Source organism: Oncorhynchus mykiss, chromosome 7 (assembly GCF_013265735.2).
Source record: "Oncorhynchus mykiss isolate Arlee chromosome 7, USDA_OmykA_1.1, whole genome shotgun sequence".
Lineage (NCBI taxonomy): Eukaryota > Metazoa > Chordata > Actinopteri > Salmoniformes > Salmonidae > Oncorhynchus > Oncorhynchus mykiss.
In genome coordinates this window covers 58,947,239-58,974,557 of record NC_048571.1, presented here as the reverse complement: position 1 = coordinate 58,974,557, position 27,319 = coordinate 58,947,239, and the positions used below count along the sequence as shown (strand labels likewise).

The 27,319-nt window shown below is 41.3% G+C and overlaps 2 protein-coding genes across 3 annotated transcripts in view; one reads left to right on the top strand and one right to left on the bottom strand.

The window, feature by feature from the left end:
- LOC110528095 (AMP deaminase 2) overlaps positions 1-4,832 on the bottom strand; it is a 53,134-nt gene extending 48,302 nt beyond the window's left edge. Inside the window, exon 1 of the mRNA XM_021609903.2 lies at positions 4,417-4,832. Within this exon, the coding sequence (XP_021465578.2) occupies positions 4,417-4,426 (10 nt within the window). The 5' untranslated portion in view covers positions 4,427-4,832. The remainder of the gene's footprint in view (positions 1-4,416) is intronic.
- LOC110528094 (guanine nucleotide-binding protein G(t) subunit alpha-2) lies at positions 3,738-26,102 on the top strand. 2 transcript variants are annotated; one of them, XM_036983651.1, is made up of 9 exons: positions 3,738-3,860; positions 20,576-20,618; positions 20,980-21,121; positions 21,343-21,500; positions 21,643-21,771; positions 21,942-22,071; positions 24,363-24,516; positions 24,720-24,927; positions 25,201-26,102. In XM_036983651.1, exons 2-8 carry the CDS (start codon positions 20,614-20,616, stop codon positions 24,908-24,910), a joined length of 909 nt encoding a protein of 302 aa, XP_036839546.1. In that variant the 5' UTR covers positions 3,738-3,860; positions 20,576-20,613; the 3' UTR covers positions 24,911-24,927; positions 25,201-26,102. The 2 variants fall into 2 exon arrangements, with proteins under 2 accessions (XP_036839546.1, XP_021465576.1); XM_021609901.2 differs by lacking the exon at positions 3,738-3,860 and adding an exon at positions 10,315-10,638.
- Positions 26,103-27,319: the final 1,217 nt, after the last annotated feature.

Here is a 27,319-nt window from a genome sequence, read left to right as displayed (position 1 = left end):
ATATGATACCAGGTCAAGTATCATGATACCGGGTAGTATCACAAGACCACTGGGGGGAAAAAAATCCAGATTGGTCTAATGTCCTGTTCACCCCATCCCTGACACTTGTACCTGTTGTCTAAACATTATGCACATGTGCCAAACAAAAAAACCTGTCACTGATATTCACACTTCTACTCAATACAACACATATTGAATTTAACTGCACACTGTATAATAGAATACTGCATAGAATGGTTCATTTGCTCATATTTGCAAAGGCCTACCTGTGATTTTGCTGGAGGAATGAGAGTAAGGAATATTCATGCATGTCATTGTCATGTCATGTCATTGCATGTCACCTGCATGTCATTGTGTCAATATGGTGAAAGCACTGCATGGAACCTTCACTCTTCAGTTAACACACACACACTCTCTCTCTCTATCACTCTCATAAACACACACCACTCCATCTCTCTCCCACCAACCATTGACACTGCTCCCAACTGTAAAAAGCACCAAACAGAATGTAAGGAGCACCAGAAAGAGATAGATTTTTTATAATTTAGGCTTACATTAGGCCTATATGAATCCTACCATTGAAGCACATAGCAGATAATTTTCCTTCCTTTACATTTGTATTAGGATATTGAATTTTAATATAATTTTCTTATTTTTTATAATTTAAATAATTAATTGAACTTGTATTTCATTATTTGAAAGTGAATTGAGTGAATAGTGTATTCAGTTTAAATTCTAAAATTAAATATTTATATATTCAGTAGGGTAGATATTCAATGTCTGTGTATCAAGTTTACAAACTATAACTTAAAGTTTATCAAAGTTTCATATATTCAATCAATCATATTCAGTTTTCAAATTCAGTTCTCTAAATTCGGATTCAAAACCAGAGACAACATCCTGGTACTTTGCCAGCAAGGAAAGGTAGAATAGAACAGATAGAATCAAACGGTTACTGTGATAAAACAGGAGCTTCTGGTGGTTTCTGAAACCGATGTGGCATGTTTCATTTATTTCTTCCCATGAATTTGTCTCTAGCGTTTGAACCGTTTTGGTAAGACTCTGGAACATGGACGTGCCTTCTGTTTCCCTCTATGATCACAGGCCAACTTAGAAGGGAGTGTCACAAAAACCACAGTTTGGCCCCCATAAGAATATACAGTAAGTAGTTGAATAGCCCTGTTATAGCCCTTCTAAGGATAGCTTTTTCACTCCATATTTAATCTTGCTCTTGTGACTGACTGGGTTCGAACCAGGTCTCCTAAATTTTACAAGACCGTGTTAGCACACTTAGCTAAAGGCTATAGGGATAAGTTCAGGACATTCATTTAAATGACGACACGCTGCTGCTAGGCAAGTAGCCTAGCAGTTAAGATTGTTGGGCCAGTAACCGAAAAGTTTCTGGGTCGAATCCCCGAGCGTATTAGGTGAAAAAACTGTTGAAGAGCCCTTGAACAATGCACTTAACCCTGATTACTCCTGTATGTCGTTATCGATAAGAGTGTCTGCTAAATTACAAAAATGTAAATGCTTAACAAGTACAGCTTCCCCCTGATTCAGCTCATACCAAGACTTGAACTCGGGACAATTGCCTCACAAACACACATGACCACCCACCTGAAGTGTTCCAACCCACCATGCTATTGAAAAAGGGCTTCTTCAATTGCGCAAGGGGAGACACTGAGTGAGTTTCACAGATCCCCATTAGCTACATTCACCCCCTAAACTCACTCCCCAGAGACCCCAGTGGTTGAACAAGTGCAACTGTAGATCCAGGTCCAGTGGCTCCACTGTAAAGGCTTCACACTGCCTGCTTGGCTAGTACAGCTTCCCCCTGATTCAGCTCATATGGAGACTCGAACTCAGGACCTCTAACCGCCCTCCAGAAGCATTCCAACACATTGTGCTATTAAAAAAGGCATTATTTAATTGCGCAAGGGGTGACACATCAGGTTCACAGATGTCCATCTGCTACACTAATAACTAAGATCCAACAAGGTTACTCATCAAAAGAGCATAGTTTGGGGATCCATGCTTATGTGATGAAAACCTTGCCTGAGACCTGAAGACATGTTAGTTTGAAAGGTTTTAGTTTGTGTTAGACGTGTTAGTTTCAAGTCTCCAGCAAGGATAGTCATTATAAGGTTAACATATGACTTACTAGGTCAAAACTGTTGAGCTAAAGCCTAGGCATTGGTCCTGTGACTTGGATGGGTCTCAAAGGTGGGTGAAGTGTAACACAGCTTGTGTGATGAGTAACATGTCTGAGACCTGAAAAGTTGCATTGTTTGGTACACAGGAGACCTGGGTTAGAACCCCATCGGTCAATCTAACACAAATCTGTAGGTCTCTGGCAAGGATGCTCATTACATAAGCATGGATCACCAAACCACCTCTGTTGCACTCTCATTAAATGGGGTGCACAGATCCTTCTGCTTCTATTTGCCTCAGAAAGTGATGTTATGCAGTAGGCCTGATATTCGAACCCAGTAGGGTATATTGGTGCCATGATCACTGAGTATGAGGTCAAAGTGTGGTGAACTGTAACTGAGGTGGTTCGATGAACCACGCTCTTTTGACGAGTAACTTTGCTCGACTCATCCCTATGGGCTTTAGCTAAGTGGGCTAACACAGTCTTGTGACATGCAGGAAACCTGGTTCAAACCCAGTCAGTCACAAAAGCAAGATTAAATAGGGAGCTGAAAAGCTATCCTTAGAAGGTTTATGACATTGCTATTCAACTATATTCCTATGGAGGCCAAATTGTTTTTGTGACACTCCCTTCTAGTACGACCTGTGATCATCATAGAGTGGAACAGAAAGCATGTCCATGTTCCAGAGAGTCTTAGGAATGGGGTCATAATCGTAAATAGCCGAAACGGTTAGAATGCTAAAGCCAAATTCATAAGAAGAAAATAAATTCAACATGCTACATTGGCTTCAGAAAGCCCCAGAAGCTTCCGTTTCCCACAGAAAGCTTTGATTCTCTGTTCTCCTCTACCTTTCATGGTTGGCAAAGATGTTGTCTCTGGTTTTGAATCTGAATTAAGAGAACTGAATTTTAAAACTTCATCTGAATGCATTTGAGAATTTGATTATATGAAAATTCGATAAACTTGCCAAAGACAATGAATACAAAATCTACCATTCTGAAACTGAATACATAAATATTGAATTTTAATATTAAAATTTAATTTGAAAACGGAATGCAATATTCACTCAATTTAGTTTCAAATCATGAAATACAAGTTCAATTTATGAATTCAATGATTCAATTTGTGTAATACAAATAAAAACATTAAATTCAAATTCAATATCCTAATACAAATTCAGAATTATGGAATTCAAATACAATTTCTGTTGGCACTGAAATCACTCCATACACCATGTGCTCTTGGTTATACCAGGGATGAAATTATATACAATGTAGGCTATTGCGCTGCTCCAATATATCAAATGGGGCAGCAGATAGCCTAGTGGTTAGAGCGTTGTTGATCGAATCCCAAGCTGACAAGGTAAAAATCTGTCCTTCTGTCCCTGAACAAGGCAGTTAACCCACTGTTCCCCGGTAGACCATCATTGTAAAATAAGAATTTGTTCTTAACTTACTTGCCTAGTTAAATGAAGGTTACATTTTTAAAAAATAAACAAATGTAAAAATGTAACAACAGAAGACTGATCAAGGTCTGCATCCCCCCCTCGCCACCATATTACAGTAGTACCGGTATACCGTGCAAGTGTCCTGTGCTGGAGAGGCAGGTTGAGGTTGCCAGGGTCAGAGTTGTACAGAAGGGTCCTATGCTATACCTGTGAAGAAAGTTGAGGATGGGCCAACGGTGAGCGATCCTAAGAGGCTCCCGGTGAGTAATAGATTTTTTGCCAGTATAGATAGGCCTACGAATGAAATGTGCTTCAGTAACTGGAAACTCTGAAAAAAACGAGCTCCAGCTGGGAAAAATCTATTTGAACGGTCATCCAACTCGGGCCTCTCTTTCTAGAGCTCCGAGTCCCGGCCCCGAAGATCACTGACGTCACTCTTTTTTCAGAGTTCCCAGTTGTTTTAAACGCGCCATTTTACTCGTGGGAAACTCATATCCCTGAGCTCCAACTTCTCCCACATTACCTAAGGAAATAGCCTCAACAGCATTTTCAGCAGTTAAATTTAACAACAAACATTATTTAAAAAAAGTAATCTATTCATGTGGTTTTTGAACACTAATTTGTTTATAGGCATGAAAGCCGCACTTTTGGTTTATGGATGAAGCAGCTTAGCCATTAGACAATCGGCGTTTTTCAACGAGTTCAAAGTATGCATTCAATTTGGATTTATAACGTCACATTTGATAATTACCACCTTCCCACTTTGTTAAGAATGCAGCATAGAATTCAGTTTAGCTGCTCTGTCTGTGTACTTACCACCTGCCATGGTTGAGGCCTGGCTCAGCTCGAAGAGCTGATTCAGAAAGTTGTAGCACTTGTCTTGTCCTCGCCCAGGAAACAACTGATAACCTTGCTGTAGCTGACAGTTTGTTTCTCTCAGACGTCCCGAATACAGCCTTATAATAGTTGTTTTCACTGGTACCTTCGCTAGCCAGCAAGCTAATCGTTTTTTCAAAACAAAGATCTTTGGAAATATTCCAGAAATGTGAACTTATTGTCTAACTAAGTAGCTATATTGCTGCAATAGCTATTTGCTTGAGTAAATGCATTTCTCCACCGAATGTATAAATATATATATATCGTTAGCTAAACAATTGGATCATTTCTAAATTGCTGTCTTCGTTTCGTGAGACTCATTGACATTACAGGCTTTGCTGCACTTTGGCGGATGGGACTTTTGACCGAGAGGAAGATGCAAAGCGAGAGGGATAAGTGTTCTCCAGCAGGTGGCGCTCTTCGTTTGTTTTGTTTTTTGTGGAGGAGGTCAACGAGAGTGTCGAATTTGGTTAACAGTAAATGTAATGGCTTATTTGCTCGGACATACGTTTCGCAGTATTTGGGTTGTTACGAGTGAATTGACGTAAGTAGGACACGTGACATCCCGGCAACTTTGAGAAAAAAACAATCGGAGTTGTGCCTGGTCGTCACTAGTTACCACAGCCACAAAGTCAAACACCCCGCATATTTCTACAATTTATTTTCATAAAATTTGATTTTAAACCCTGACCACACTGCTAACTTTATGACTAACCTTAAATTAACACCATTGGTGGATTAGCATTTTTGTTTTCGTGAACTTTTATGATATAGCCACGTTTGACGTTGTGGCTGTCTGTAGTAACTAGTGGAAAGCGTTGTGCCTGTTGTTCACACGCGTATCTGTCCTCGCATTGGCTAGAATAGTCCCACCTGATCTAGGCTCCTCCGGATTGCCTTCCATTTTTGAAGACATTTATTTTCATTGCAGAGCAGGCACTAGAGTATCTGGTCAATATAATCAAATCAAAGTTATTGGTAACATACACTTGTTTAGCAGATGTTATTGCGGGTATAGCGAAATGCATGTGTTTCTAGCTCCGACAGTGCAGTATTATCTAACAAGTAATATCTAACAATTTCACAACATATACCCAATACACACAAATCTAAGTAATATAATGTAATTAAGAATATATAAATATATGGACGAGCAATGTCAGAGCGGCATAGACTAAGATACAATAGAATAGAATACAGTATATACATATGAGATGAGTAATGCAAAATATGTAAACATTATTAAAGTGACTAGTGTTCCATTTATTGACATGGCCAGGGATTTCAAGTCTATGTATATAGGCAGCATCCTCTATAGTGCTAGTGATGGCTATTTAACAGTCTGATGGCATTGAGATAGAAGCTGTTTTTCAGTCTCTCGGTCCCAGCACAATTTCTGACCTCGCCTTCTGGATGATAGTGGGGTGAACAGGCAATGGCTCGGGTGGTTGTTGTCGTCCTTGATGATCTTTTTGGCCTTCCTGTGACACCGGCTGCTGTAGGTGTCCTGGAGGGCAGGTAGTTTGCTCCGGGTGATGCATTGGTCAGACCGCACCACCCTCTGGAGAGCCTTAAGGTTGGTGGCTGTGCAGTTGCCGTAGCAGGCGGTGATACAGCCCAACAGGATGCTCTCAATTGTGCATCTGTAAAAGTGGGAGGGTTTTAGGTGCGAAGCCAAATTTCTTTGGCCTCCTGAGGTTGAAGAGGAGCTGTTGCACCTTCATCATGTGTAAGTGCATGTGCAAATTCACAAACTTTTTTTGTTTTTTGGTGAAAGGAGTTGGATGAGATGAATCAACATATTCAAGCGTCCACCTCAGTCACCCTCAGATGAACTAAAGTAGTTAATAATGAACAGTGTCTTAGGGGCAGTTGGATGTGCATTTATCCAATCACCCTCTTACTTCTTACTCAAAGGTCTGACCGGCTGACTTGTCACTCAGGTGAGCAGAGAGGGTGGAACTATTCTGAAAGAGAGGTGAACTAGTATCATTACCCTTGTTCCCTGCTACTGTACAACCAACACTGCACTACACCTCATAACCAGCACCCCTCTCACAGTTAGTGGCCATCTGCTGGCCTAAACTGTGGCCCAAGATTTAACAGGGTTCTCTGGATAATCTTATCAACAGATCAGCTGCACCAGGCCAATCCCAGGATGCAGCAGGAAGGACAGAGTCAAAGCTTGAAGGGTCAGAATTAGAAAGGGACTACGGAATTGGAGGATGCCCAAATTAGCCGCCTATTTTACTCTCTGAAGCATTTGTGGGGGCCTAATTTCCCTGCAACCCACTTCTTGCCATGAGACCATGTGACATCAGATAAGATCTCTCTCTAAATTTCTCTATTTTTCTCTCTTTTTTTGCAGGTTGGGCAATCTCATAGTATCTGAAGGTGGAAGGGCCAATACAGTGCCTTGCGAAATTATTCGGCCCCCTTGAACTTTGCGACCTTTTGCCACATTTCAGGCTTCAAACATAAAAATATAAAACTGTATTTTTTTGTGAATAATCAACAACAAGTGGGACACAATCATGAAGTGGAACGACATTTATTGGATATTTCAAACTTTTTTAACAAATCAAAAACTGAAAAATTGGGCGTGCAAAATTATTCAGCCCCCTTAAGTTAATACTTTGTAGCGCCACTTTTTGCTGCGATTACAGCTGTAAGTCGCTTGGGGTATGTCTCTATTAGTTTTGCACATCGAGAGACTGACATTTTTTCCCATTTCTCCTTGCAAAACAGCTCGAGCTCAGTGAGGTTGGATGGAGAGCATTTGTGAACAGCAGTTTTCAGTTCTTTCCACAGATTCTCGATTGGATTCAGGTCTGGACTTTGACTTGGCCATTCTAACACCTGGATATGTTTATTTTTGAACCATTCCATTGTAGATTTTGCTTTATGTTTTGGATCATTGTCTTGTTGGAAGACAAATCTCCGTCCCAGTCTCAGGTCTTTTGCAGACTCCATCAGGTTTTCTTCCAGAATGGTCCTGTATTTGGCTCCATCCATCTTCCCATCAATTTTAACCATCTTCCCTGTCCCTGCTGAAGAAAAGCAGGCCCAAACTGCTGCCACCACCATGTTTGACAGTGGGGATGTTGTGTTCAGGGTGATGAGCTGTGTTGCTTTTACGCCAAACATAACGTTTTGCATTGTTGCCAAAAAGTTCAATTTTGGTTTCATCTGACCAGAGCACCTTCTTCCACATGTTTGGTGTGTCTCCCAGGTGGCTTGTGGCAAACTTTAAACTACACTTTTTATGGATATCTTTAAGAAATGGCTTTCTTCTTGCCACTCTTCCATAAAGGCCAGATTTGTGCAATATACGACTGATTGTTGTCCTATGGACAGAGTCTCCCACCTCAGCTGTAGATCTCTGCAGTTCATCCAGAGTGATCATGGGCCTCTTGGCTGCATCTCTGATCAGTCTTCTCCTTGTATGAGCTGAAAGTTTAGAGGGACGGCCAGGTCTTGGTAGATTTGCAGTGGTCTGATACTCCTTCCATTTCAATATTATTGCTTGCACAGTTCTCCTTGGGATGTTTAAAGCTTGGGAAATCTTTTTGTATCCAAATCCGGCTTTAAACTTCTTCACAACAGTATCTCGGACCTGCCTGGTGTGTTCCTTGTTCTTCATGATGCTCTCTGCGCTTTTAACGGACCTCTGAGACTATCACAGTGCAGGTGCATTTATACGGAGACTTGATTACACACAGGTGGATTGTATTTATCATCATTAGTCATTTAGGTCAACATTGGATCATTCAGAGATCCTCACTGAACTTCTGGAGAGAGTTTGCTGCACTGAAAGTAAAGGGGGCTGAATAATTTTGCACGCCCAATTTTTCAGTTTTTGATTTGTTAAAAAAGTTTGAAATATCCAATAAATGTCGTTCCACTTCATGATTGTGTCCCACTTGTTGTTGATTCTTCACAAAAAAATATAGTTTTATATCTTTATGTTTGAAGCCTGAAATGTGGCAAAAGGTCGCAAAGTTCAAGGGGGCCGAATACTTTCGCAAGGCACTGTATATGCAGATGATACAGTCTTATACTCAGCTGGCCCCTCCCCGGATTTTGTGTTGAACATGCTACAACAAAGCTTTCTTAGTGTCCAACAAGCTTTCTCTGCCATTAAACTTGTTCTGAACACCTTTAAAACAAAGGTCATGTGGTTTGGTAAGAAGAATGCTCCTCTCCCCACCAGTGTGATTACTACCTCTGAGGGTTTAGAGCTTGAGGTAGTCACCTCATACAAGTACTTGGGAGTATGGCTAGATGGTACACTGTCCTTCTCTCAGCACATATCAAATCTGCAGGCTAAAGTTAAATCTAGACTTGGTTTTCTCTATCGTAATCCCTCCTCTTTCACCCCAGCTGCAAAATGTACCCTGATTCAGATAACCATTCTACCCATGCTAGATTACAGAGACGTAATTTATAGATCGGCAGCTAAGGGTACTCTCCACTGGCTAGATGTTCTTTACCATTCAGCCATCAGATTTGCCACCAATGCTCCTTACAGGACACATCACTGCACTCTATACTGTGTAAACGGGTCATCTCTGTATACCTGTTGCAAGACCCACTGGTTGATGCTTATTTATAAAACCCTCTTAGGCCTCACTCCCCCCTATCTGAGATACCTACAATAGCCCTCATCCTCCACATACAACACCCGTTCTGCCAGTCACATTCTGTTAAAGGTCCCCAAAGTACACACATCCCTGGGTCGCTCCTCTTTTCAGTTCGCTGCAGCTAGCGACTGGAACGAGCTATAAAAAACAAATCACTCAAACTGGACAGTTTTTATCTCCATCTCTTCATTCAAAGACTCAGTCATGGACACTCTTACTGACAGTTGTGGCTGCTTCGTGTGATGTATTGTTGTCTATACCTTCTTGCCATTGTGCTGTTGTCTGTGCCCAATAATGTTTGTACCATGTTGTGTTGCTACCGTATTGTTGTCATGTTGTGTTGCTCCCATGCTGTGTTGTCATGTGCTGCTGCCATGCTGTGTTGTTGTCTTAGGTCTCTCTTTATGTAGTGTTGTGGTGTCTCTCTTGTCGTGATGAGTGTTTGTCCTATATTTATATTTTTAATCCCAGCCCCAGTCCCCGCAGGAGGCCTTTTGGTAGGCCATCATTGTAAATAAAATTTGTTCTTAACTGACTTGCTTAGTTAAATAAAGTTTTAAAAAAAAACGTATGTAAATACCTGATGCTTGTTAAACTCTCCATCCTTCACCAGTAAAGACACAAAGCCAAGGTCTTATGCTGTAGAAATGCCTTCGTGACAATTAGTGTATTTTCATGGCTCAGGTTTGTAAGCCAATTGTCACTTAAAGTCTGGTAAAATCTAAAAAGTATTTACAAATCCCTACAGCATAAACAGGACAGAGCACATCATATTGTTTTATTTCTGTGGTTATAAGTTTACTCTAAATGAGAGCAAGAAGAACAAGAACATTATCACACCTGACACCATCTCTTTTTGAGCCATACTTGACAGAGGCTGGGGGAGCTAAACTGTGCAAGAGGTAGAGAAAGTCAACTTTGAACACCCAGACCATTGAGCTATAAAAAACCAGACCTTCTCTATTTCTAATCCACCCATCTCTTTCTAAACCCTATGGCGTTTGCTTTTTTCACCCTTCACTTTTGCCCTCTACTTCATCCTAATTGGATCTAATGGTTCCCATGGGAACGCCAGAAAAAGCCCTGCCCAATCCCAACCTGATTTCAAGATGTCAGGTTTAACGTAGGGGAATAAGGGAGGGCTAACACCAGAGAGAAGACAGCTTCCCTTAGTCCCCAAGCAGTGATTGTCCGACTGCGTGCCAGCATACATCTCCAGAGTCCTCTTCCTCCATCCACCAACCCCTGACTGAGGCCAGGACCCCTTGTTCCCAGCCCCCACCTCTGCCCTCCTTCTTGCCTGTCTCCCAGTGCACCCCTCAGACGGCGGGAGCGGACGGCCGCATTTCCGTACCACACAGGATCTTGTCTTGAAGGAGTGAGAAAGACCCAAAGTTCAAAATGGGAGCTGGAGGAAGTGTCGAAGACAAGGCATTAGCCGCAAAGTCCAAAGAGCTGGAAAAGCAGCTGGCGGAGGATGCAGACAAAGAATCCAAGACAGTCAAGCTTCTGCTGCTTGGTAAGGAGCTGTTGTGCCTGTGGGGCCTCTTCTGAAACTTCAGAAAAGTAGAATGAGACCCTTAACTGGCTTATGGTCTGTCAGGCATAGACCATAGCAGTGTCTGATGCAAACCACCAGGATAAGCATCATCTTCTTAAAAAAACTGAAAGAAAGATATTGGTTGAATATTATGCTATGTGCCCTGATCTTTGAGAGATTTGAGAGTCAAACTGTTTTTGTTAGGGGGCATTGTATTGGAAATTGCACACCAATGAAAGGCATAAATAGTTGAATTTTACATCATGTGAAGAAAATAAATTTGGTTTTGCAATGAGCAGTCATGCCAACCTGTATGACCCTAAGCATCAGCCATACCCAACCTCTGTATGAGCTTACGTATTAGATAAGATGGACTTTAGTAGGTTACACTGATGATAACAGTTGGAATTATATGAGACTGAATATTCCCTGGCGAGGTTAGCATAGTTGTTGTGAATTCTTCATCACTTTGATATGGTAACTTGATCGATGGCGCTTGTTGCTCAAGGTGCTTCTAGAACATTCAATGTAGCTAAAAATATAATTTTTATCAATGTAATGAGCTTTTCCAATTGTTTAACACTTCCAGATTTATGGAAACGTGCCAATGCTGAAATGGTGCATTCAGAAACAGGCTAAACCTATAAAAATGTCTTAAATGATCAGAATTGTGATCAATGGAATGGACTTTTCCAATTGTTTAACACTTCCAGATTTGTGGAAACTTGCCAATGCTGAAATGGTGCATTCAGAAACAGGCTAAACCTATAAAAATGTCTTAAATGATCAGAATTGTGATCAATGGAATGGACTTTTCCAATTGTTTAACACTTCCAGATTTGTGGAAACTTGCCAATGCTGAAATGGTGCGTTCAAAAACAGGCTAAACTTATTAGGCCTACTCAATCAGAACACTAGCATTGATCCTGATATCTATCCTCAGTTATATATGACAAGAGCTTAACGGTAATCTGTTATATATTACATTGGTGTTCTGCCTTTGCACATTCAACGTGAATGTGAATTGGCATGTCACTGTAACACGGCCTGGATGTAAACAGATAAGCATGTCACGCTGAAAGTAGCTTACATTAAATCAGATAAGTCCAAGAGTGACTGCTTCTGTTACCTCAAGACTGAAATGAGAAATCGTAGGATTTGTGGGGTCAGAGGTGTTAGAAAACACCATAATAAAAGGCAATACCATTTCCCTTGATTGAAACAACAAATTCTCTCATAATGACAATCTGTATGACAGTCGTTACTATAGTATAGGGTCATTCAATGTTTCTCAGCAACCATAAGGTTGATAGCTGAGCATTGTTTTTTAAGTTCCCCTGAAATGGAACGTGTTGATTCATAACTACTAGAAGGGAAATTGTGAGTCTATTTCTATATTAGCTACTTCAATAGATATTAGACTCCGAGAAAAGTCTGTAAAGTAGAAAATCTGGAACACTACCTAGCAGGGAATCAGAATAGTGTTAATGTTTGGCTCTGAGAGGATTTAGAAGAACCCTACATTGTCTTCGTAGGTTATGAAAACAGGGTTATATGACTGTCTGTAGAAGTGGCAACAGTTATGAATGTTGACGTATCAGCAGCATGTGTCTCAATACAGTATGTAAAACAATGAGCGGTAGATGTGTCATGAGCTCTGGGTATAAATAGCTTTGTGAGGGTTCAGGGGCAGGATTTAGTCAGCCTTTCCCATAGGATCATGGTAACCCAATTATGCTTCCTTTCCTGCTACTTAGACTCCCTGTAATAATTTCCCTAGCACCGGGTTACATCATGGCCTGCAACATGCATCATCAAATGCTAAGTAGTCATCACACATGGCAAAAAGCAAGGGCCAATGACACAAGTTAATTGACAGGGAAAATAACAAGGGACAAACAGAGATGCTGATCAATACAGCAATTATGAAAAGCCAAATACAACAGGTACCAATCCACTAAAAGTTTGCAGACAATAGGGTCAACATTAGAAGACTACCAGAGAAACTCAGAAGGGTCAACCATCAGAGTAATCAGGACCAGCAGCAACAAAAGCGTATTAGGATCAATTGACAGGAACAAAAGACTATCTGGGCCATAGATCATTATATTATCAACATTCATTTACATTAATGGAGACACTTTCATTTAAAAAAGATCAAATGTGCAGATGTAACATCTTGTAAACCATAACCCCTGTCTCACCTGTCTACACCCCTCACTAACAGTAACTGGGAGGAGAGAAATTGTCATGTTTAAGGCATCAAAAATGGCATACTTTCCCCTATTGGTATGAGGTTTTGGTGGTTAAGATAACCATATTGTAGTCGTTATTGTCCATATTTTAAACGAAATAATCATATTGTAGTAGTTATTGTCCATATTTTAAACTAAACCAATGAGATGCAGTGACAGCTGAAGGAATTGGTCAAATATTGACACATTGCAAAACTGAAGACGTGAAATGACCCACAATCCAGTTGGTAGGACTGCAGCCAAAGAATGAGTTGAGGCTTTGTGGATGAAGAGCAGCAATTAACAGCCATTAATCCTTGTGTCTCCTGCTGCTCCTGCAGAACATAACACAGACGCAGCAAAGCCAATTTTCTGGCAGAGTAACAATTAGGTTACTAAAGACCAAGTTGTTCTGTATTCTGAATGAAATGTAGGTACATCATCCCTATCAATTTTGTCATAGTCAACAAAATGCTGTCAGAGCTTAGTATATGATATTTACAGTACCTTCAGAAATGATTCACCCCTAACCCGGACGACACGGCCAATTGTGCGTCCCCCTATGGGACTCCTGATTACGGCCGGTTGTGATACAGCCCGGGATCGAACCAGGGTCTGTAGTGATGCCTTTAGCTCTGTGATGCAGTGCCTACACCGCTGCGCCACTCAGGAGCCTGAAAGTCTTGAGTCAATAAGTATTTGTTATGGCAAATCAAATCAAATAAAAAAAAAAAAATTATATAGCCCTTCGTACATCAGCTGATATCTCAAAGTGCTGTACAGAAACCCAGCCTAAAACCCCAAACAGCAAGCAATGCAGGTGTAGAAGCACGGTGGCTAGGAAAAACTCCCTAGAAAGGCCAAAACCTAGGAAGAAACCTAGAGAGGAACCAGGCTATGTGGGGTGGCCAGTCCTCTTCTGGCTGTGCCGGGTGGAGATTATAACAGAACATGGTCAAGATGTTCAAATGTTCATAAATGACCAGCATGGTCGAATAATAATAAGGCAGAACAGTTGAAACTGGAGCAGCAGCACAGTCAGGTGGACTGGGGACAGCAAGGAGTCATCATGTCAGGTATTCCTGGGGCATGGTCCTAGGGCTCAGGTCCTCCGAGAGAGAGAAAGAAAGAGAGAATTGGAGAGAGCATATGTGGGATGGCCAGTCCTCTTCTGGCTGTGCCGGGTGGAGATTATAACAGAACATGGCCAAGATGTTCAAATGTTCATAAATGACCAGCATGGTCGAATAATAATAAGGCAGAACAGTTGAAACTGGAGCAGCAGCACAGTCAGGTGGACTGGTGACAGCAAAGAGTCATCATGTCAGGTATTCCTGGGGCATGGTCCTAGGGCTCAGGTCAGTTGAAACTGGAATTGGGTTAATGGGTTAATAATTGGGTTACCAAGCCTAAATAAGTTCAGGATAAAAAAAATGTGCTTAACAAGTCATATAATAAGTTGCATGGACTCACTCTGTATGCAATAATAGTGTTTAACATTACTTTTGAATGACTACCTCATCTCTGTACCCCACACATACAATGATCTGTAATATCCCTCAGTCGAGCATTGAATTTCAAACACAGATTCAACCACAAAGACCAAGGAGGTTTACCAATGCCTCACAAAGAAGAGCACCTATTGGTAGATAAAAAAATTAAAAAAGAAAGCAGACATTGAATGTTCCTGAGTGGACTACTTACAGTTTTCAATTAAATTGGCTTGAAAATCGATGGAAAGACTTGAAAATGGCTGTCTAGCAATGATCAATAGGCTGTCATTGTAGGCCGTCATTGTAAATAAAAATGTGATCTTAATTGACTTGCCTAGTTAAATAAAGGTTAAATAAAATAAATAAAGTCAACAACCAACATGATCGAGTTTGAAGAAATAAACAAATAATAATGTGCAAATATTGTACAATCCAAGTGTCCAAAACTTTTAGAGACTTACCCAGGAAGACTCACAGCTGTAATCGCTGCCAAAGGGGTTTCCAACGTATTGACTCAGGGGTGTGAATACGTATTTAAATGAGATACACAACAAATGTATATGGACACCCATTCAAATGAGTGGATTCGGCTATTTCAGCCACACCCGTTGCTGACAGGTGAATAAAATCGACAAACATTGGCAGTAGAATGGTCCGTACTGAAGAGCTCAGTGACTTTCAACGTGGTACCATCATAGGATGCCACTTTTCCAATAAGTCAGTTCGTCAAATTTCGGCCCTGCTAGAGCTGCCCTGGTCAACTGTAAGTGCTGTTATTGTGAAGTGAAAACGTCTAGGAACAACAACGGCTCAGCCACAAAGTGGTAGGCCACACAAGCTCACAGAACAAGAACGCCAAATGCTGAAGTGCTTAACACGTAAACATCGTCTGTCCTTGATTGCAACACTGACTACCGAGTTCCAAACTTCCTCTTGAAGCAACGTCAGCACAATAACTGTTCGTCAGGAGCTTCATGAAATGGGTTTCCATGGCTAACAGCCGCACGCACACAAGCCTAAGATCACCATGTGCAATGCCAAGCCTCGGCTGGAGTGGTGTAAAGCTCGCCGCCATTGGACTCTGGAGCAGTGGAAACGCGTTCTCTGGAGGGATGAATCACGCTTCTCCACCTGGCAATCCAACAGAGAAATATAGGTTTGGTGGATGCCAGAAGAACGCTACCTGCCCGAATGCATAGTGCCAACTGTAAAGTTTGGTGGAGAAGCAATACTGGTCTGGGGCTGTTTTTCATTTTGTATGCTACAGCATACAATGACATTCTAGACAATACTCTGCTTCCAACTTTGTGGCAACAGTTTCAGGAAGGCCATTTCCTGTTTCAGCATTACAATGCCCCCATGCACAAAGCGAGGTCCATACAGAAATGGTTTGTCGAGATCGGTGTGGAAGAACTTGACTGGCCTGCGCAGGGCCCTGACCTCAACCCCATCGGACACCTTTGGGATGAATTTGAACACCGACTGCGAGCCAGGCCTCATCGCCCAACATCAGTGCCCGACCTCACAATGCTTTTGTGGCTGAATGGAAGTAAGTCCCCGCAGCAATGGACGAACATCTAATGGAAAGCCTCCCCAGGAGTGGAGGTTGTTATAGCAGCAAAGGGGGACCATCCCATATTAATGACAATGATTTTGGAATTAGATTTTTGACGAGCAGGTGTCCATGTACAGTTGAAGTCGGAAGTTTACATACGCCATTCACAATTCCTGACATGTAATCCTGGTAAAAATTCCCTGTCTTAGGTCAGTTAGGATCACCACTTTATTTTAAGAATGTGAAATGTCAGAATAATGGTAGAGAGAATGATTTATTTAAGTTTTTATTTATTTCATCACATTCCCAGTGGGTCAGAAGTTTAAATGCACTCAATTAGTATTTGGTAGCATTGCCTTTAAATTGTTTAACTTGGATCAAATGTTTCAGGTAGTCTTCGACAAGCTTCTCACAATAAGTTGGGTGAATTTTGGCCCATTCCTCCTGTCAGAGCTGGTGTAACTGAGTCAGGTTTGTAGGCCTCCTTGCTCGCACACACTTTTTCAGTTCTGCCCACAAATGTTCTATAGGATTGAGGTCAGGGCTTTGTGATGGCCACTCCAATACCTTGCCTTTGTTGTCTTTAGGACATTTTGCCACAACTCTGGAAGTATGCTTGGGGTCATTGTCCATTTGGAAGACCCATTTTCCCTCCAAACATATCGATGGTCATTATGGCCAAACAGTTCTATTTTTATTTCATCAGACCAGAGGACATTTCTCCAAAAGGTATGATCTTTGTCCCGATTTGCAGTTGCAAACCGTAGTCTGGCTTTTTTATGGCGGTTTTGAAGCTGTGGCTTCTTCCTTGCTGAGCGGCCTTTCAGGTTATGTCGATTATAGGTCTCGTTTTACTGTGGATATAGATACTTTTGTACCAGTTTCCTCCAGCATCTTCACAAGGTCATTTGCTGTTGTTCTGGGATTGATTTGCACTTTTCCCACCAAAGTACGTTAATCTCTAGGAGACAGAACGTGTCTCCTTCCCGAGCGGTATGACGTCTGCGTGGTCCCATGGTGTTTATACTTGCGTACTATTGTTTGTACAGATGAACGTGGAACCTTCAGGCGTTTGGAAATTGCTCCCAAGGATGAACCAGACTTGTGGAGGTCAACAATTTATTTTCTGAGGTCTTGGCTGATTTCTTTTGATTTTCCAATGATGTCAAGCAAAGAGGCACTGAGTTTGAAGGTAGGCCTTGAAAAACATCCAATTGACTCAAATGATGTCAATTAGCCTATCAGAAGCTTCTAAAGCCATGCTTTTACACCTGCATTGCTTGCTGTTTGGGGTTTTAGGCTGGGTTTCTGTACAGCACTTTGAGATCAGCTGATGTAAGAAGGGCTATATACAGTGCCTTGCGAAAGTATTCGGCCCCCTTGAACTTTGCGACCTTTTGCCACATTTCAGGCTTCAAACATAAAGATATAAAACTGTATTTTTTTGTGAAGAATCAACAACAAGTGGGACACAATCATGAAGTGGAACGACATTTATTGGATATTTCAAACTTTTTTAACAAATCAAAAACTGAAAAATTGGGCGTGCAAAATTATTCAGCCCCTTTACTTTCAGTGCAGCAAACTCTCTCCAGAAGTTCAGTGAGGATCTCTGAATGATCCAATGTTGACCTAAATGACTAATGATGATAAATACAATCCACCTGTGTGTAATCAAGTCTCCCTATAAATGCACCTGCACTGTGATAGTCTCAGAGGTCCGTTAAAAGCGCAGAGAGCATCATGAAGAACAAGGAACACACCAGGCAGGTCCGAGATGCTGTTGTGAAGAAGTTTAAAGCCGGATTTGGATACAAAAAGATTTCCCAAGCTTTAAACATCCCAAGGAGCACTGTGCAAGCGATAATATTGAAATGGAAGGAGTATCAGACCACTGCAAATCTACCAAGACCTGGCCGTCCCTCTAAACTCTCAGCTCATACAAGGAGAAGACTGATCAGAGATGCAGCCAAGAGGCCCATGATCACTCTGGATGAACTGCAGAGATCTACAGCTGAGGTGGGAGACTCTGTCCATAGGACAACAATCAGTCGTATATTGCACAAATCTGGCCTTTATGGAAGAGTGGCAAGAAGAAAGCCATTTCTTAAAGATATCCATAAAAAGTGTAGTTTAAAGTTTGCCACAAGCCACCTGGGAGACACACCAAACATGTGGAAGAAGGTGCTCTGGTCAGATGAAACCAAAATTGAACTTTTTGGCAACAATGCAAAACGTTATGTTTGGCGTAAAAGCAACACAGCTGAACACACCATCCCCACTGTCAAACATGGTGGTGGCAGCATCATGGTTTGGGCCTGCTTTTCTTCAGCAGGGACAGGGAAGATGGTTAAAATTGATGGGAAGATGGATGGAGCCAAATACAGGACCATTCTGGAAGAAAACCTGATGGAGTCTGCAAAAGACCTGAGACTGGGACGGAGATTTGTCTTCCAACAAGACAATGATCCAAAACATAAAGCAAAATCTACAATGGAATGGTTCAAAAATAAACATATCCAGGTGTTAGAATGGCCAAGTCAAAGTCCAGACCTGAATCCAATCGAGAATCTGTGGAAAGAACTGAAAACTGCTGTTCACAAATGCTCTCCATCCAACCTCAGCTCGAGCTGTTTTGCAAGGAGGAATGGGAAAAAATGTCAGTCTCTCGAAAACTGATAGAGACATACCCCAAGCGACTTACAGCTGTAATCGCAGCAAAAGGTGGCGCTACAAAGTATTAACTTAAGGGGGCTGAATAATTTTGCACACTCAATTTTTCAGTTTTTGATTTGTTAAAAAAGTTTGAAATATCCAATAAATGTCGTTCCACTTCATGAATGTGTGCCACTTGTTGTTGATTCTTCACAAACAAATACAGTTTTATATCTTTATGTTTGAAGCCTGAAATGTGGCAAAAGGTCGCAAAGTTCAAGGGGGCCGAATACTTTCGCAAGGCACTGTAAATACATTTGATTTGATTTGATATCATTTTCTGGAATTTTCCAAGCTGTTTAAAGGCATGGTCAACTTAGTGTATGTAAACTTCTGTCCCACTGGAATTGGGATACAGTGAATTATAAGTGAAATATCTGTCTGTAAACAATTGTTGGAAAAATGACTTGTGTCATGCACAAAGTAGATGTCCTAACCGACTTGACAAAACTATAGTTTGTTAATTAACAAGAAATTTGTGGAGTGGTTGAAAAATGAGTTTTAATGACTCCAACCTAAGTGTATGTAAACTTCCCACTTCAACTGTAAGTGTATTTCTCTATTTAATTTTCTATAAATTAGCCAACATTTCTAACAACATATTTTCACTTTGTTATTATGGGGTATTGTGTGTAGATGGATGAGAAAAAACATCAATTGAATGTAATTCAGGCTGTAACACAACAACATGTGGAATAAGCCAATGGATGTGTATACTTTCTGAAGGCCCTGTATCTGGGGTACAAGAACAGTAACTACTCACCTCTTGCTTTAAAAAGTTAAAAAGCAATTGAACTTTGCAGAATGCAATGCTCCACAACCAATGCCATCTTCTGGTTGCATCAGGTATCAATGTACTGGTGCACACTTACCTTAAGAGATAACAACCTACTTGTGGAGAGCATGAAGAAATAGGCCTACATTTGGAGGAATGGCTTTATTCAGGAATATCAGGCCTGCCTTCAGGAAAATAAACCTATGCATGGAGATATTGATGGTGAAATAGATCTATTATGGAGACAGCCCAGTCACCCCAGCCTATCTAGTTAGCCCTCTCGCCTACCTTCATGGATAAGAACCAACGGAGAGAAGGACACACTATCCCAGGAACTTTTTAGAGTGACACAAACTCACGATTCCTCATGGACTGACGTCTTCCTAGTGACGTCTTTACATATCGGCCGATATGGCTTCTCAAATCCCATCCATTTAGCCCTTAGCTAATAAGGACACTGACCTCTGCTAAACCATTGGGACAGATGTCCATCACATTAGCCATAAACACTTTCATATGCCCATTTCCAAATAGTCAGGAAGCCTAGATGACCCCGTTGAGGTGGCGTGTGGGATAACAAATCTGCTGGTGGTGACAGTCTTGTTTGATATAAGCCCAGAGGGAAATTAGCTTACTGGTATTATGACATACAACTTCACTGCTCAGCCCAGTCTGCCCTATGGCCCAGTACTTGTTTATTAATTTCCGATTGCTCTGTTACCCCCCCCCCCCCCCCCCCCCCCGCTAAGTATGTTGTTACAATGGGAAGTATCCCATAAGATGTGTCTATAGCCAAACTCATGGTACAAATGCAACAACAACATGCAGAAACAAAGCTAAACACAAAACAAAAGGTCATAATATAACAGCTGTGAAATAACTACAACTGTAACTTCTGCAACACAACTGAATGCTTGTCATGCTGTGTGTCTCAGAGGACTGGATCTGTACCAGTGGAGGGGATGGGCAACTGCTGAGCTTTCTCTTTCACTATGTGCTGTCATTATACATCTCTTTGCATAGGTCATGTTTTGGCCCTCAGGTTCCCTTTAACCAACTACAGGGTGAATAAGGATGATGTGTTTGTACATGGGAAAGCCATTGTAACATACAGGTGTATCTACTTCTTCTTTTGTTTTACCAGGTGCTGGTGAGTCTGGGAAGAGCACAATTGTCAAGCAGATGAAGTGAGTATAACAAAACAAACACCTTTGACATTGCATGTTATTCCTCCTCCCTCCTAATGTACATGCAACCAAACCTTGTCCATACACTTTACCATCACTCTAAAAGGTGTGAATTGGGTGTTCAATAAGTTTATGGCTCATAATCACATGGGAAAACAAAATGGACCATGATAGAATAAATTGTGGCAGCTACAATTGACATATACCCTGATGACTACTGAACAAAACACTAAAACACTTGTTGCAGAATGACTAGTACTAGTTCTTCTGGCCAATAATGGTTGTTGGTAGCATTGTATATCAGTTGTATTTTAAACTGTAATTACAATTCTAACTGTTTTCTTCCTCTTGTGTTGGGTAGAATTCTCCATCAAGGTGGTTATACCAAAGAAGAACAATTGGAGTTCAGGGCGATCATCTATGGTAACATCTTGCAGTCTGCTCTGGCCATTATCAGAGGCATGGAGATGCTGTCAATTGACTTTGGATCACCAAAGGGATCTGTGAGTCCCACCCTGCATCTCTAACCCTTCTGGTCCACCAAATAGGCCCTCAATGACACACACGGATAGACATTGAGACACCAGCAGAAGTTTCAGTAGTTTCACATGTTATTCAAATAGAAATAACAACACTACATTGTTAGCTTAGCTAATTACCGTACAATGGAATTACATTTTCATTTTAGTAGCAGTAAAACTCACCAGTTGACTTCATGGTGCAGGAAGACGGGCAGAAGCTGTCCAACCTGTCAGACTCCATTGAAGAGGGCTCAATGCCCCCTGAGCTGGCTGATGTCATCAAGAGGCTCTGGAGTGACAGTGGTGTCCAGGCCTCCTTCGAGAGAGCAGCTGAGTACCAGCTCAACGACTCAGCTGGCTAGTGAGTGTCACAGCAACTGTTATAGTTTGTTATGACAGTCTTATCATTCTCATGACAGTTCAGGTCATATCTTTGTTGGTGAGCATGATTATGTTCTATATGGGGGTGTGAATGTATGCTAAACTGAAATCTCGCTCAACAGCTATCTTGGAGAATTGGACAGAATTACAAAGTCTGATTACCTGCCCAACGAGCAGGATGTGCTGCGTTCTCGAGTCAAGACCACCGGCATCATCGAGGAGCAGTTCTCCTGCAAAGAGCTGCACTTCAGGTGAGGGAATATTAGCCAAACAAGGGAGACCACAAAGGGCCTAAAGTGGTCTTCCATACATCCTTGCATGTTCATTCCATTTCCTTTGGGGTGTGATTTTGCACAATCGTTGATTATCTCTTTACAGTCATATCTAACATCTCCCTTTTTTAACCCATCCCCCCTGACAGGATGTTCGATGTGGGCGGCCAGCGGTCGGAGAGAAAGAAGTGGATCCATTGTTTTGAGGGTGTAACCTGCATCATCTTCTGCGGAGCCCTCAGTGCTTATGACATGGTGCTTGTAGAGGACGATGAAGTGGTGGGTTTGGCTTTACAGTTGACCTCTGATAGTTCAACTAGTTTGTCACAGTTGTGATTTTCCATATTGAGACAGAACACCTCTATGTGGCCCTTTTAGTCCAAATGTTGTACTTTTGTACTGTTTACTTGGATTTCTCTTTTTTGTACTGTGATCCATTTGGTAAGATTGAAAGAGCATCAGATGTTCTGATTCTAACTGAAGGGTATTTTCTCCAGTCTGACATCAAGTAAACAATGGATTATTCAGTCACAAGTTTATTGAACCCTACCAGGCCATCACATGTTAAACTCCCCAAGGACATAGCTCAGATGACTATACAATATGATTTCTCAATCGCCTCACAGTCCTGTACCTAATAACATCACCCCAGTTCAAGCACAGAAGACATGTAGAGTTGTGTTTGTGTGCTTGCCAAAGGACCAAAATAGGAAATTAGATAATCTCTTTGGTTTGAGCAGGTGTGTAAAACTAATTCCATGGAGGGCGAGTGTCTGCAGGTTTTTGTTTTTTCCTTTCAATTAAGACCTAGACAACCAGGTGATGGGAGTTGTAACGGTTTTCTATATGTGAAGGAGAGTCGGACCAAAATGCAGCATGTAGATTGCGATCCATGTTTTAATGAACAAACGTAAAACACGAATCAATGCAAACACTACAAAAATAAAGAACGTGATGAACGTAACGAAAACCTAAAACAGCCTATCTGGTGAAAAACACATAGACAGGAACAATCACCCACAAACACACAGTGAACCCCAGGCTACCTAAATATGGTTCCCAATCAGAGACAATGACGAACACCTGCCTCTGACTGAGAACCATATCAGGCTGAACATAGAAATAGACAAACAAGACATGAAACATAGAATGCCCACTCAGATCACACCCTGACCAATCAAAACATAGAAAATACAAAGTAAACTATGGTCAGGGCGTGACAGGAGTTCCTTTCTAATTAGTGACCTTAATGAATCATCCAAGAACGAAAACCTGTAGAACCCATGGAACGAAAACCCGTAGACACTCGGCCTTCCGTGGAATGAGTTTGGCACATGTGGTTAAGAGTATACACTAAACAAAAATACAAACGCATGTAAAGTGTTGGTCTCATGTTTCATGAGCTGAAATAAAAGATCCCAGAAATGTTCTATACAAAAAGCTTATTTCTCTCAAATGTTTTTGCACAAATTTGTTTACACCCGTTAGTAAACGTTCCTCCTTTGCCAAGATAATCAATCCACCTAACAGGTGTGGCATATCAAGAACCTGATTTAACAGCATGCTCATTACACAGGTGCACCTTGTGCTGAGGACAATAAAAAGCCACTCGAAAATGTGCAGTTTTGTCACACAACACAATGCCACAGATGTCTCAAGTTTAAGTTTTGAGGAAGTGTGCAATTTGCATTCTGACTGGAGGAATTTCAGTCAGAGCTGTTACCAGAGAATTGAATGTTCAACGTCTTTTCATTGAATTGGCAGTACGTCTAACCGGCCTCACAGCCACAGACCACGTGTATGACGTTGTGTGGGCAAGCGGTTTGCTGAGGTCAAGGTTGTGAACAGAGTGCCCCATGCTTGCGGTGGGGTTATGGTATGGGCAGGCATAAGCTACGGACAACGAACACAATTGCCTTTTATCAATGGCAATTTAAATGTAGAGATACCATGGCTAGATCCTGAGGCCCATTGTCATTCATGCCATTCATCTGCCACCACCACCTCATATTTCAGCAAGATAATGCACGGCCCCATGTCACGAGGATCTGTACAAAATTCCTGGAAGCTGAAAATGTCCCAGTTCTTCTGTGGCCTGCATACTCACCAGACACGTCACCCATTGAGCATGTTTGGAATGTTCTGGATCCACGTGTACGACAGAGTGTTCCAGTTCCCACCAATATCCAGCAACTTCGCACAGCCATTGAAGAGGAGTGGGACAACATTCAACAGACCACAATCAACAACCTGATCAACTCTATGCGAAGGAGATGTGTCGCGCTGCATGAGGCAAATGGTAGTCACACCAGTTACTGACTGGTTCTCTGATCCACGCCCCTACCGTTTTTTAAGGTATCTGTGACCAACAGATGCATATCTGTATTCCCAGTCATGTGAAATCCATAGATTAGGGCCTAGTGCATTTATTTCAATTGACTGATTTCCTTATGAACTGTAACTAAAATCTTTGAAATTGTTGCATGTTGCGTTTATATTTTTGTTCAGTATAGTTAGCATACTAATCTAGCCTGAGACTAACCTAACCCTCTTTTTCCTTTTCTCCACAGAACCGTATGCATGAGTCTCTTCACCTGTTCAACAGTATCTGCAACCACAGGTTCTTCGCCACCACCTCCATCGTACTCTTCCTCAACAAGAAGGATCTTTTCGAGGAGAAAATCAAGAAGGTCCACCTAAGCATCTGCTTCCCCGACTACGATGGTAAGAGTAACCACAAGTAAAAACAGCATAGTAAAACCGCATGATTTCCCAAGGACAGGAATGATGGAAATGTTTTATCTTCTACTGCAATATGATGCAGTGGCAAGATACTAGCCAACAGAATAGATACTGTCAACTTCATCACCTACAATTGAAAACAACTGAGAACCACTTCCTGAGCTGCCTGCTTACTCTGCCACTAGGCCCCAACACGTATGATGATGCCAGCGACTACATCAAGAAGCAGTTTGAGGAGCTGAACATGAAGAAGGGTGTCAAAGAAATCTACTCTCACTTGACCTGCGCCACGGACACAAAGAATGTTGAGATTGTGTTCGGAGCCGTGACAGACATCATTATCAAAGAGAACCTAAAATCTTGCGGTCTGTTCTAAGCAGAAACACAAAAAAGGTGCAGTAGTTATCTCTTGTCTGTTCTTGTAACCCAAATTGACAGCTAGGCTGTACACATTGACACTTCTAGTAGATTTGGAGGTCTCAGATAATAGACTTGCCTCAGACAGACAAGGTGACATTTTCACCATGTTGGATACACCCATCCAATTCTTTCAGATTTAAAGTGTTTCAAGGGTAGGTGTTGATTTGAAATTCAGCATCTAATTGTTCTTTTATGATTATATGTGGTTATTTTTTCACCTAAATGTTTTGGTTTTCTTCCTCACAGATTTTATTTTCCCCCTCATCCCTTCACTTGGATTCATGTTGAAGTTGAGCGGTAGGAACAGAATGCACAACAGAAGGCTCTGTAATGGCATAAGACTCTTCAGACCCTTCAATTCTAGACTATCCCATCCCTTCCTTCCTAACTCCTGACACCCTAAATGATGAGTAATGAATGCAAACACTAGGGAACAGCACCCAATTTACTCCAAAGGGAGTTAACACACATCATATCCAACAAATCGAACAAAGATGGCAACATGTCCCTCCTGGAGACAATGTGGATGATGATGTCCTTCAGATGGAAATGAGGATGAGAAGTCAGAAGAACAGCAGAATTAACACTTGTTTGATGTAGGTACTTTGTTATTCTGAATTATTTCTGGTTCTTTATGATGGGTTTGTGTTGAGGAAAGTGTCCAAAGCTGCTCAGGACTCCTATTGATAAACTTAGGAAATAATATGTTTTGAGGTGAGCCATCTTACTCAACATGGTCAGAGTGAAGTCATTTCCAGTAACATTGCTCTTGCCCCATGATTTATAATGTTTTTATCTAGTTCTAAGTATCTCAAATTAGAACTCTGTTTGGATATGCCTACTGTTTTACACCAGATGTAACACAGCAAAAAAACATATTTAGCTAATTCCAATCAGTGAGTTCAAATAGCCAGGTCTAAACTGGAATTTAAGAAAAAGTACCCTCAAAACAAGTTAGCAAAGTATTTTGTAAATACAATAGTAGATTAGTGGGCCTTATATATTAATATTAAAATATGTATCAAAATGTTCAACATCAGTGACTAGTGATGTACATGTATATTTCATTTTGACTATTGACAATTGAACCTGTAACTCTGACCGGTCTTGCGAAAGATAAGACATTCAAAATAAAGATCGACATAGAAACTGCCAATTCTGCATGTCATCATTCTTTGCATTTTTTTGATCAAGATATGTGATGTGGCTTTTAGGCTTTAATTAATGTGTTGTATGAAATAACCCCCATTGTGGTTGGAATTGTGTTGTGCTGTCAACCACTGACTCAGAGATACACAATGCCAACAAACACATTTATATGACACTATACAGTGCATTCGGAAAGATTCAAACCCCTTGACTTTTTGCATATTTTGTTACTTTACAGCCTTATTCTAAAATCTATTTTTTAATTCTGCATCAATCTACACACAATATCCCATAATAAGAAAGCGAAAACAGACTTTTTATGTACTTTTATGTACTTTTTTAGTGAATTGAGATTGTTGTACATCTGTAAAAAAAATAAAAAATAAAAAAACAGAAATACTTTATTTACATAAGTATTCAGACCCATTGATCATCCCTGAGATGTTTCTACAACTTCATTGGAGTCCACCTGTGGTAAATTCAATTGATTGGACATGATTTGAAAAGGCACACACCTGTCTATATAAGGTCCCACAGTTGACAGTCCATGTCAGAGCAAAAGCCAAGCCATGAGGTCGAAGGAATTGTCCCTAGAGCTCCAAGACTGGATTGTGTCGAGGCACAGATCTTGGGAAGGGTATCAACAAATTTCTGCAGCATTGAAAGTTCCCAGGAACACAGTCGCCTCCATAATTCTTAAGCAGAAGAAGTTTGGAACCACCAAGACTCTTTATAGAGCTGGCCGCCTGGCCAAACTGAGTAATCGGAGGAGAAAGGCCTTGGTCAGGGAGGTGACCAAGTACCCGATGGTCACTTATTGTCAGAGGTTCTCTGTGGATATGGGATAACCTTCCAGAAGGACAACCATCTCTGCAGCACTCCACCAATCAAGCCTTTATGGTAGTGGCCAGGCGGAAGCCACTCCTCAGTAAAAGGCACATGACAGCCCACTTGGAGTTGACTCTCAGGCCATGAGAAGCAAGATTCTCTGGTCGGATGAAACCAAGATTGAACTCTTTGGCCTGAATGCCAAGCATCACATCTCAAGGAAATATGACCCCCTCCCTATGGTGATGCATGGTGGGATGTTTTCAGCGGCAGGGACTGGGAGACTAGTCAGGATCGAGGGAAAGATTTGGTATTGGAATTTTAGTAGGATCCCTATTAGCTGTTGCAAAAGCAGCAGCTACTCTTCCTGGGGTCCACACAAAACATG

Coding starts and splice junctions, on each gene's coding strand:
- LOC110528094 (XM_021609901.2), top strand. CDS start 10,521: ATGGGAGCTGGAGGAAGTGTCGAAGACAAGGCATTAGCCGCAAAGTCC. Junction 10,639..20,575: donor AGTCAAGCTTCTGCTGCTTG/GTAAGGAGCTGT, acceptor TTGTTTTACCAG/GTGCTGGTGAGTCTGGGAAG. Junction 21,772..21,941: donor TGCAAAGAGCTGCACTTCAG/GTGAGGGAATAT, acceptor CCCCCCTGACAG/GATGTTCGATGTGGGCGGCC.